General features: G+C 37.2%; 1 protein-coding gene across 4 annotated transcripts in view; it reads left to right on the forward strand.

The window, feature by feature from the left end:
- Nucleotides 1-12905, forward strand: part of AKT3 (AKT serine/threonine kinase 3) — a 142765-nt gene that overhangs the window by 93179 nt on the left and 36681 nt on the right. For all 4 annotated transcript variants that reach the window (XR_001863955.1, XM_017740264.1, XM_008639955.2 and 1 more), the window contains 3 exons: nt 256-324; nt 7310-7432; nt 9253-9381. Coding sequence is in view for 3 of the 4 variants with exons in the window: in XM_017740264.1 (XP_017595753.1) it covers nt 256-324; nt 7310-7432; nt 9253-9381 (321 nt within the window). In the remaining variant the exon portion in view is untranslated. The remainder of the gene's footprint in view (nt 1-255; nt 325-7309; nt 7433-9252; nt 9382-12905) is intronic.

Genomic DNA, 12905 nt, shown 5'->3' on the forward strand with positions numbered 1-12905 from the left:
TGTAATGTATTAAATGTAATGATGTTTTCGTATCAGCGGACATGTGGCAGAGATTAGATAACACTTGGAAGTTTTTGTGTTAATTCATCTCAAGCTCCAGGTAGAAAGTTGCACTTTTAATTACTCTTAAAATTCTTACCAAAATCAAAATTTTCTACTTAAAAAGATAAAATTAGGTTTTGTTACAGTTACAGTGCAAGACATTGAGTTAATATAAGATGATAATTGGTTTGATTTTGCTGTTTTCTTTGCAAGTCCTTGAAATATTCCTTCCAGACAAAGGATCGTTTGTGTTTTGTGATGGAGTATGTTAACGGAGGAGAGGTGAGTTTAAGAAAGATGTTCTGCACTTGTAACAGTAAGGCTGTCACTGGATTACTCTTTTAAGGTTATATTTTATCTTGCCTTTTTGATTTCTAGTATATTTAAAGGGCTTTTTTTTTTTTTAAAGGAACTGTTTTATTTTTAAAAAAAAAGTTGACATGTTTTTATAGCTTTGCTGTCAAAACTAGTTCCTCTCCTGAAAAAATTAGACTGCTGTATAGTGAGAGATAATTTAATGCTAGAGAAATAATTAAAAATAGCTTGCTTATTGTTTTTTTTAAATTTAAGCATATTATAGCTTGTTCTGGCATGAAACAGTCATAATGCAGTGTAAACAAGCAAAAATAGTGTTGACAAGTCTTACTTTTTCCTAATATGAAATGTGTGCTCTCTTTGCTATAACTATTACAAACATCTATTGGAAAAGAGTGGAGTATTCGTATTTTTCATTGCTTCTCTCCCCTTGACTTGCCATGTACTCTGTAAATTTCAACTAAGCATTAAACTTCTGAGAGTGGTATTAGCTTTGAAGCCATTGTTGTCTTCCAGCTGTTTACTAAAGAATGAAATATCAAAAATGATGCCCAGCAAATGGAATTAGAGAACTGCAGTCGAAGAAGAGGGCTTTAATCTACCTTGTAGGTGCTGTTTGCTATTCAGACTGTCTTGTTACAATGTGAACTGTGAGATTTTCCTTATTTTGTCAACTATATGCTTCATGGTAATGTTAAAGGACTAAATGTTTCCTATGGGATTTTTTTTTTAATTAAAAAACTCTTTCTTCATTCAGGAATTGCTGTGGCTTGAGACGTAATGTTTTGCATTATGTTCTAGCTGTCTTCTCCTGCAATAAAACTGTGCTTAGCTATAATTCCAATGCCTGCAGCCCATTTGGATCCCAACTCGTCCATGGCTGTCCTCTCCCAGCCATGGCTACATAAGGTGCTATAGGGTTCTCATATGGGAGGATGGCTTGCTTGACTCAATGTATAAACCCAGTTCTGCACATCACAGGGGTTGAACCAAATAAAAAAACCTCCCTCAGCAGTAAAGGCATAACAGCCTTCCCTTGGACACTCAGCTGGCTTATTTGACATTGAATTTACATCACCAATATTAAGTCAATGCTGTCTGTGATGAGTTTTAAGTATTGTCTTATAAACCAGCTAATTCTTCATCATTTTCCTCTGTGTAAGGTCTTACTGCATTTCTGTAATCTCTGGGGAGACAGTTTAAAAGTATGTTAACATCATCCTGTAATTTAGGTATTTGTCTTTTTGAAAGGTACTTTTCCATACTGTTTGAATGAAGAGCAGAGCCCAGAGAGGATGTTTTCAACTCCTTTCTTGTGACTGAGGGTGCTTTGACTGTGTCTTGGTCAATTGTAGTTCGGTCAATGCATTTATTTGCACTGGGTGGTGCAGCCTTGTGGCTACGACTGCAAGTGTCATGTGTCATGGGTTTGTCGAAGGCAACCTGCTTTTGCTTATGGGATTTGAGCAATTGCAGTGTACTTGTGCCAGGATTGGGTTACTTTCCCAGGTATGATGTTGCTGTTTGTCAGTGTTGCTCATGTACTTTGCTGATGATTCCCTAATTCAGTGAAGCTAACTCTAAAGTTTTGCCACAGTGGGAAATAATGGCTTTTTGGGAGTAGGCTTTTTGAGGAAACTCTTGATTTGCCTATGTGCTTCTCTTTGACTAGAGATCTGGAATAGTAAGTTGGACAAACTGTCTTTTTTAATAGGAAAATCTTTAATCTTATCAAATTTTCTTGTGAATTTCAGACTTTAGTCAGTGTCTGCCAAAAAATACAGAGGATTTCGTATTTGTAAAATTAGCCTTGTTATTAACTCAGTTACTGAAAGTAAGTTGCTCAAAGTTTAGCCAGGATTTTAGTCTATATGATACACAGACTTTTTTCTTTTGCTGCTTCTACCTACTATTCTGTCTGTGTTCCAAGGAAGTTACATTTCCTTACGTATTCTGACTGTTGAAGATGGTGAAAACTCATCTTTTAGTTATATCCTTCCAGTGGGAAAATGACCGTAGTTGTACTATGCTGTTTTTGATTCTCTCCAGTGCTGTGCTACCTTCAGTGTGTTTCTGTTTTAAATTACTTTAGATTAAATATTTCTTTTGAGGTAAACTCTTGTGTCTGAATCAATTTATTGGGAATTTTCATGGATTATGTCTTTCAGGAGCACCATTGCCCAAACAGTTCTCCTCATGAAGGAGTTCTTGAAGTTTGTGTACATATTCTTGACTCCTACCCAGGTGAAAGCAAGAAAATGCCACAATTTAGGCTTCTGCCCTAATAGAGTAATAAAACCTGTGGTTGGTAGTAGGAGTCTTCGCTTCCTCTTTCTGTGGCTAGAAAGGAAAACAGTAAAGGAAGGGGGCGCAGAACTTACCTCATACTGAAGAAGAAGAAATTGTGTTAAACTGATTGTAAGCGAGAATCTTTTATATCTATTAAAAATCTAGATCCATGGGGAAGTTAATGTCCCTCTAGAATAATAACAATTTATCTTTGCCTTACCTTGCCTGTGCGACTTCAAGTTGGTTAGGCTTAGTTAATAAGGGAACATATTACAATGAAAATGGAACTGCATCAGTTTTACTGGTCTGTGTGTGTGCTCTTTTACAGTGTACAAAGTATTACAGTAAAGAATTCTCTCTTGGTTTCCTTTAAAAACAAAGCAGCATATTATGTACTTAAATATACCAAAGCAAACCATTAGGGGATTTTTTTTTTCAAACAGATTATTCAGATGGAAATACTGATTATGTTTTCCTTGTACTGAGAACATTTTTCCTGTTGCCTAAGGCCCAATCTTGAAATAATTGTGGGCTGAAAGCTTAATTTTCTCTTCATTTGGTTTTGCTGTTAGACTCTGTGGATGAAATGTTTACCAATGTCTATTGATCATAAACTATGTTGCAGTATATAGCTAAAATCATACTTCTGGCACTGTAATTACTTCTCAGTACCTTTGTTGTACTGAAGGAATAATGTTAAAGTAGCATTACGAAACTGAAATTTGATTTTAGAAAACAAATATTTATCTGGCGTAGCTGAGTTGACCAAATGGCTCTTTATTTTTGGGGAATACTTTTGGAGTGTATGTTACCCAGTTTTTATTTCCAGTATTTTGCTTTACAGGTTGAAAATCTTTTAGGAATGAAATCTATTACATACATTACTCCGCAGAGTACACTGATACAGCTGACTAATAAGTTGGTTAACTTCCTCACTCTGCATTTTAAGGATAATTCCAGATTCTGTACTTTGTAACAAACCTAATTGGTAATTATGTGTATAATAAAATTAGACCCTAAAGTTTGTTCAGATGGTACACCACACAAGAATTCTGAGTCTCTCTTCCTCTTGGCATTTTTGTTCCACAGCTCTTACTTCAATTCATTAGGCAGGAGAGAACTAAATGGCTTGTTGTAATTGAACAAGTGCTATTAATGTCTAGAAAAAAGAAAAAAAAGAGAAAGAGGATTTACAACCTACTTAACAAAACATAAGTAAGCAGGAGAATATTCCTTAGCCTAAAATTATGATAGTCCATGATAAGGTTGCTATATTTCTTTGGGTATAGAATGTGCCTAGAAGCAATACAAAGTCTGAAACAATAAACAAATAATTTGAAATTTCAAGGCTACTACTGCAAGTGCTTTGCAAAATCAACACTCAAATATAAAACGCAGAGCTGAGCAAACCCAATACACAACAGCAAGAGCCAGACATTCAACTTACAACATGCTAAGTAGGTCACTAGCATGTGTACAAGTTAAACATATCAATTGATACAAGGTTGTGTCTTTTATATATTTGGCATGCTTGGATCTGCAACGGAATATGTTTGATCTTCATTTAAATTTTTTCCGTTAAACTTTTTTATTAGGAAAAAAACCCATGACAGCACTGTTGTTCAGTTTTTAAAGGCGTAACAGGAAATTTGTAGCTCCAGTCCTCACTGTAACAATAGCACCCTTGTGTATGCCATCAAAAATGTTATGGGCAAAATGGCTTTCTTTGTGCCAAAGCTATTTCTGTTGCAATTCCAGTGATTTTATACCACATCTTTAATAACTGTAAATCAATAAATAGTGAAAATGTTGGAAACCTTTTTTATAACCTTCCATCACATTTTGTCTTTTCCTTCTCTGACTTAATAAATATAATCTTCCTGTTCTGACAGCTGTAAATAGAACACAGTCGCAGAATTATTATGAAACAGTCAACCAACTAAATAATTAGCTGAAAATTATGCTGTAATCCCCCTGTAATCACCCTGCTTTCCCTATTTTAATTTTAGAATCCTCTTAATATCTTTAGCATATAGCTGAGTGTATGAATGCGCTTTTAGTGTGCATTTTTATATCTAAATGTACATTCTTCATTCAAAACTAGCAAGTATGGTTTGGTGACAGCTCTGTTAGCTGCTATAATAATATGAAGAAGAGTGACTGTAGTGTCACATATACTTTGAAATAAGCTGACTCAGAAGCTCACAGTTTCTTCGAAAAACAGAACTGTTGTTAGTTGTTTCTAGCTGGTCATTTTACTTTGAAGGTAGTATTTTTAATTAATATTAATAATCTTCTTGAAATAAACACTAAAGAAAGCAAATTTTTTTGTATATTAACTTGTTGGGCTATCAACTTTCAGATTCAGATTTAGGCCACTTTTTTAATGGAAACTAAAATAAATGTGTTGGTGTCAAGTATCCTGAAGTTTTAGAATTTTCTAAGACTGCTGTTCAGCTACTGGACTAGTCTCTTTCAAAGAGAAAATTGCAGTAGTCCTTTAGAATAGATATGAATGTAGAGCTAACTGGAAGTTATAAATTTTCAGAGTGTGTTGACCTACATTTTTAATTACTTTCAATCCATCAAAACAAAAAAGCCCTCTTAAAAATGAGTAACACTAGCTCATTATTTATGAAAGAGACCATGAAACAGACATAAAAGCATAAATTACATAAATTTTGTTTTTGCTTTATGTGAATATAATTCTACTTAGCGGTATTTATTTTCTATTTAAATACTGTGAAAATGTGTGGAAAGGACTACCCAAATTGGGAAATGTACTTGTTCTTTTCCCAATTTGGTAATACATGAGGCATTTAATGAAGTGAGACTTGGTTGCTTAGTGTGGATGAGTCTTGTGATTGCACTGACCATTAGGCAGCCATCAGTACAGAGACCAAGTCACTACAGGGAGGGCTCACTCCCACCAGAGATTGGTGCCTAAGCAGGGGAACAAGCAACAGGAGCAACAGACACACCTACAAAATAAAGATCCTTTTTGTCATGCAGGTTTGCCATTTTTATTCAGGGTGTCCTGAGCACTGGAAAAGAAGCTGAAAGGGGAATCCAGATACAACGAACAAAATTTTAAATATTTTCTTTAAATCCTAGTGCAGTTTCTGTGTTCTGTGAAGTCTCTGCTTATACAGATATATGCTGCCAAGAGGCTCAGTTTTCTGGGAAGTTTGTTTAAGCTAAGACAAAGGTGATACACCTATTGTGAATTACAGTTCTCAGGAAAGAAGTTGCCTTCTAGTTCATAGCAGTGACTTTTTAATTATGTTTCGAAAAGTCACGGGATTATCAAGATTTGAAGCAAACTTCAAGATTATTTAGTCCAGCCATCAACTCAGCACCACCATAATCACCCCTAAACCCAATCCCCAAGTGCCACATCCGGAAGTCCACCCACTGAAAATAGCTGCAGTAATTCCTCCACTGTTCTGTGCCATGTGAATGGTGTAGATTTTCTAAAGGCATAAAATAGGATGTGATAAAGACAGATTAAGCACATAATTGGCTTTTTTTTATTGGTTAGCTTTTGGGTTTCTTTTTAACCTACCTTGCAATTTCAGAATTCTCATCTACTTGATACTTTAAACAGTGAAAAAAACCCAGCATGCATAGTTGTTGTGGATTTCACTGTCTATATTTAATTTATAAATGATAACATATTTTGTATTTTGCTGATTGTTAGCTCCTGTGGTGAAGCCAAAAACATTGTTACAGGGCCGATCTGGTTTTAAGAAGAATACAGAAATATACTCACTAATCTTTGCTTGAGGAATAGCCCCAACGTGCTTTAAACAGTAATTAAAACTCACCATTTTAGAAAACATTTGAATTGAATAGCCAAAATGTGCTTTTTTAGATGTTGTTCCAAGTTCTGAGGATGATGTTTTATCCATTAAGATACTGACAACCTTACAGAGTTTCATCTTACACGTTGCAGCTGAAATTACAGGCAGTACATAGTGACTATTGTTTTTTGCTGAAAGGCTTTAAAGGGTCTGCAAAGTGCTGTTACTTTGAAAGTGTTAAGGAAGAGACAAAACACCCAAAGCAATGTTTACATTGTAGCAAAGAAGTACACTAAATGCATAGATTTGTTTTTATAAGCCCTAAGCAGTTGTTGATTTGCTTTTTCTAGTGGCCACTATTGCTAGCAGTATGCACATGTGGTTTGTAAAATGCCAGTTCACCTGTTCAGTCCAAATCTACTGAAGAACTAGACTTTTTTTCAGTTCAAAGAAATTACTAAAGCACTGAAAAACATGAAGAAAACCCCAAATCTGTACATTTTAGTGATATTTCTCAGTGGCTTAAAGCAAAAATCTGAGGAAGTGGCAGAGGGAAAAGAACAGAATGATGCTGTTGCATACTTTTTTTTTTCCTCTGGTAACTGAAGGTTAAATGAGTAGCAAGCAGAATGCCTTAAACAAGATTGGTATATTGATTAAAACGCTGATTTAACAGCTCGCTTTCTCCCTTTGGAAACCTGGAAAAGATAAGCCAGCTGCTGTCTAAGAGTGCTGAGTGTCCACTGAGAGTACACTATCTATCATCACAATATGGTGATGAGAGGTGTTTTATGTTTGTGTTAATTTCCCCCACTAAATCAGTAATTATTACAATCCTGTCCCTGCTGTTTACCCTGCAGCTGTTTTTCCATTTGTCGAGAGAGCGGGTGTTCTCAGAGGACCGCACACGCTTCTATGGTGCAGAAATTGTCTCTGCCCTGGACTATCTGCATTCTGGGAAGATTGTGTACCGTGATCTCAAGGTAAAAAAAGAAAGAAAAAAAAGTAATCAAATTTTTGTTTTTGCAGAGACTATGGGGACAAACACAAAGTAATTATAAAGTTGCACTATTCAGAGTTAATGGGGAAAAAAAAATTCTGTGTTCAGTTTTAAGTTCTGTGTGTGCTAGAGGAAGTCATTTGATATAGTAATCTCTAGATGGGTACGTTCCCTGACTTTACCTTGATTAAAAAATGAAACAGGATACCATAGTAGCAACACTTGGAGGAGATTTAAACTTCTGATCCTCATCCTCCCCACTCCCTGCCCTGTTACTCATAACTTAACTTAGATTTCAGCACAAATATCAAATACAATTCTCAAAGTCCCTAAACAAGGGAAGTGGTGAATTGGGACAATGTGACTGCACTCTTTTTATCTCAGCAAAGAGGTGTTTCTGTATGCTTTGGAAACATTTAGAACAATTCAGCATACTTCAACAGAAAAAGAATTTTGGCATTGATTTCAAAAGACAGAAAAATTATTTTGTCTTTTTATATCTTGGGAAGGATTTCTATTAATGGAATGTAGTTTGTCTTAGACTTGCCAGCATATGCAGTTGCCCGGTACTCTGTTGCTCCAGGTACTCTGTGACACATTATAACTATGTTCTATGGAAAAATAACCTCTGTTTTCAACAGGAACATTTTCTAACTTGTGTGGGAGGAACCTCGAAATTCCATGATGAGACAATTTTATTTCTGTGTCAAGCCTTTAATTTCATGTACAGGAAATTGTGCTTTTCTGTTATACGTGCACAGTAATGGAATTCACTCATGCAATCCTTTGTACAGGAACCGAGGAGAAGGAGGCAATGGTAGGCAAGTTCTGCTCAGGGGGGCAAACAGAAAACAAAATTCTGGGTTACCTGCTTGTAGCAGAATCTGTTGTAATAATGTGAAATGCTGTGACATCCTGGGAAAATGGAATTGTCTGGTCAAGGAATGATTGGTGACAGTTTTTAATTTAAATTCTAAATAATAAGGAAAGAGGAGTTCGACATCATTAATCTTCTATTTCTTGTGTTATCTATTCTACATTTTCTTTGTAACACACTTAGACTCAACAGAAAATCTATACCTTTGAATTGTATTTCAGGCTTTATGCAGACTTAGAAAGACAGGGCTATGATTGTTCTTGTTGGTACTTTCACTACATACCTTATAATTTGAAAAAAACCCAAACAATTTTCTCTTGAGAAAAATTTCAATTCTATCTGTATTTCAAGTATGGCTGATGAAAACCTTTTGGGAACGTGATATTAGGCATTATTTTGAATGTTTTCACATTTCAAAGCAAGAATCATATATTTAAAAAGCAATGCAAAGCATGCAGAGGTATATATTCACCATTTAAGAAGTGTCCTTTGCAAGTAGACAAGGAAGAATTTACCTCAGGGGCTTTTTTATCAGGAGCTGCCCTATCCCTAGTTCTGTCTATTATTGAAAAAGTTCTGGAAGATGGGGGTATTTTAAGGATTTATGGATACATACTGTTTCATGACAGTGTAGAAAATAAAAGGTATCTTGATCAGTGGATGTCATGTTAGAGCAAAGGAAACCTATGAGGTCATTGACTGGAGATTTACTATTGTAAGTTGTGTTAAAGCATTAAATAATCATGTAACTTGTATGGCAGTAAACACTGTTAAATGCCGTAATATAGTAAATGCTGTATTTTTTTTTTTTTAACTACAAATGAATTACATTCTGTTGCAGGGAATAACTCTTTTCTTACAAAATTGATGTAATGCATCAATCTGTTAAGAAATACTAAGGGAATATTTTTCTCCCCAACACACAGTTAGAAAATCTAATGTTGGATAAAGATGGACACATAAAAATTACAGATTTTGGACTTTGCAAAGAAGGAATCACAGACGCAGCAACTATGAAAACATTCTGTGGTACTCCAGAATACCTGGCACCTGAGGTATGATTTAGAATATTTTCTTATAATACTGTATAAAAAGTTTCTTTTCCATTTAATTTTAGACTGCCAGTCTGCCTGGTTAATACTCTATAGCTGTTATTTGGAATGGAATGTGCTGCTATTCTTTGTGGTGATTGTGTATATATTGATGCTCTGCTTCTTAGTGTTTAAAAAGGCCTCTAATGTGCCTTTTCCTTCTCATGTTTGCCTTCCTCTGTTAAAGTTGTTATCTTCCAATGATTTCTTCAAAAATAATCTTCCATCTGTCTGTCACTTGGAACATATGATCCTGCTTAACTGAGCTGTGTAACGAGCATTTTATATAGCCTCAGTGGAGGCGAGGGGGAATAGGAGGGTACTAAGTTTGATGGGTTTTATCCGAATTCCCTGGTTGCAGGGAGAGGGATTTGAAATTTTAGATATTTCTGCTAAAAGCAGTTGAGTGTATCAACCTCAGAACTGGTTGAGATGGGCACCAAAACTGGCTGTTTCTTAGTATGTAAGCAGAAGTGGCTTACATACTAGGAGTATGCCACCCCATCTTTACCATTAACTGGCGCTCAGAGTGCCAAGCATCACACTCCTCAAGGATTGATAAAAAGATGGACATCAGGACATTGTTCCTCTTGCAGCTCTGGCTTGGCCACTTGAGAGTCTGTTGTAGAAGCTCAACTCATCCAAATGATCTCCAGTATTAGTGCTGACAGCTCTGCCACTGATGAAAAATGGCAAGGGAAGGACAACCAGGATTGTGTTTTTGTCCTGCCTGGCTTCAGTCAACAGTACTGGTTGTGGTGCTCAGAAATGTCTCCCTGCCTCTCCTCAGGGGCTGCCAAATGCAGCTCCAGTATTGATATGAAAGACAGCCTAATTTTTTTACTTAATGATGAGAATTCTGTGGATGCTGAATTAGCCCTGGTTTCCACTCTTGTCAGCATTCAAAATTGTTAATTGACGTAGTCCAACCCTGACACTGAGATAACTTCCTAGTCAACCTAAAGGTCTTTAAAAGGCCCTTCAGTCCTACCATAAGAAAGTTTTAAGGAGTTTTCAGAAGGGTTTCCCACCTCTTGCAACAACTCAGCACTACAATATAGTCTTGTTACTGTATATTGTCTTTGAAGAACAATGTGCCTTAGTTTGAAGGGAGGAGGCACGGATTACACATAGCTCTTTATTCTCTTATTTTCAGCAGTACTGAATCCAGAGTAGCAGCCACAAGCCCTGGAGTCTTGTTTCAACAAGCAATTTTGTTTGCATTTTGTTTTTTATTCTAAACCTTACAATTAAGGAATGTCAAAGAAACAGGTACACATCACCTTCTGGATAGTGCTGCCTGGAAATCAAGATTTTAGGATGGCTAGGTTTGTGGGTTTGAGAGTCTTTCTAAATCTCTTAAAGTCCCTTTCAGTTTCCAGTCACGGAGGAAATTGAAACTTCTAATAGTTGGCTGTAAGTCAGTAAGGTAGGTTGAGGTAATGAAACCATTTTGGATCATAGCAAGATCCTTTGATACATTCTTTCTCCAACAGTAAAGGAAACATCAGTATTTTTAGGAGCCACTAACTTTCTTTTCATCTATCTGGTACTATCTTCCTTGATTCTTTCAGCAGTGAAGAGAAATCTGAACAGTCATACTCTCACTCTGAAAGTTTGAGGTACCTAAATAATTTGGTTGGCTAAATGTGTTCATTTCAGCTGTTTGGTGAGTCATAAACTACGTGAGCTATGAAGATAAACTCACTGATACCTGGCCTCTTTCACAGAATTGCCTCTGGCAGATTCCAAGGAAGACTTGGGTATGGATTGTTGCTAATCTGTTTGGCAATTTATGACTTCTCCTTTGTGTTTAGTGCAGAGATGCTCAGCAGTCATCTACAGTTAAGAATTCCAGCACTGTTTTTGGCCTGCTTTGAGTCTTTTGTGGCTACTTAGAAGAAGTTGCAAATCTGCCTGTTTGACTTGGTACAGTGGCCACTTGTCTTGTGTGTGCCAGCTCTTACCCCTCATTGTTTTCTTGTCAGCAGTCTTAAAGACATCCTGTAAGGGTGCAAATATCCATTCAGTTGCTTTCGTCTGCTTGTCCTCCTCTCTCTTTTGAAAACATGTTAGCTCTCTTTCATCAAACTTGGCAAGGCATCATTCTGGGTTTTAGACAGTCAGCACAAGTTACTTGATCCAGTTTGCTCTTCTATTCTGTAGAAGCCCCACTTCTCTGCTCTGCTCTCATTTTGGGTATTTTTGGAGACCCACACTGTAAAAATCAGTCTGAAGGAAATTGACTCTTCATTAACCTTGGAAGCAAGGAAACTCATTCCCTATTCCTTCAGAAATGAAGGGTTTTGAGCAAGAAACCTAGACAAGTTACAGATATTGCATAAGAAGAGTCAACACCTTTAGCTGGATAGTCGCTCACCTGAGACAATTGCATCTATTTTTGTCAGGGCAGCTGAATGTTAAAGGGACCATCAAGAGTCTGGGCCCTCCAGTCTATTTGTGCACGTTTCAGAGAATGAATGCTCAAAAATCACTTCTCTTTGCAGTTCGGGCCACAGAAATCATTATCAGGTGCCAAAGATTTACTTGTGACAAACTTCAGAGCATGAGAATCTAATGTTACAACTGGATTTTAATCCTGTTACCACACTGAATTCCTGCCTGTCTATCCCAAGACAAATGGCAGCATATACTTATGTTTTGCCTGGTCATGGTAAGTTTAAAGGCCTTTCAGCCTTTCTTTAGAAGCAAGATATTCATTCTCCGGTTATGTGGAGGAATCTATTAATTGTCTGTCCTTTTAGTAATACCCTTGCATCCTTTTTTTTCATCTGTGTCAGCTGTGATGGATGCATCCCTTCTGCAGGTTTTTTAGTTCAGTTTCCCATGTACTTTCTGGCTGGTGGTAGAGGACGCTAGAACAGCGTACTGTGTAACACACAGGGGCAGCCTGAGGCTGCTGCCTACCACCCAGGAGGCAGCTGACCAGGAGCATTGCACTGGTGGGAATCTATACCCAGCCTGAGAATTGACTTCATATTTTATTTTGTATTAATTCTGCATTGTGGTTTTGGTTCCAAACTTGGTTTTCCCAAGGCCTTTTGCACCATTGCTTGGGGCATAGAGTCCTGCTCACTATTTCATCGTTTATGAAAACTAGGTGTTGGGGTTTTAGTTTAGTCTTAGTTTTTTTTCCTGTTAAAGGAATTTTCTCCCATATGCATGTTGCTAGGGGACAAATAGCTGTACTTAAGAAAGACAAAAAGGGGAGTGGGGCGGGCCTGGCTACTCCTTTGTCTACACCTGGGTGTGGGGTCAGCTCGCTCGGAGCGTCCGGAGAGAGAAGCTGCAGAGAAAGGAGCTGCTGCTTCTTTCTTTTTGGCCGTTCTTTCTTCCTGCTGGAAGCAACGCCGGGACTCCAAAAGCCATTTTCCCTGCCCTGCTGGAGACCGGGCTGTGGCTGCCCTGCCCCGCTGCTGCTTCGAGCTTTCGCTACGCTGTAGCCCTGCTCGCCCCGCCTGCCTCGG

The sequence above is a fragment of the Corvus brachyrhynchos genome, unplaced genomic scaffold (assembly GCF_000691975.1).
Source record: "Corvus brachyrhynchos isolate BGI_N302 unplaced genomic scaffold, ASM69197v1 scaffold31, whole genome shotgun sequence".
Classification (NCBI taxonomy): Eukaryota; Metazoa; Chordata; class Aves; order Passeriformes; family Corvidae; genus Corvus; species Corvus brachyrhynchos.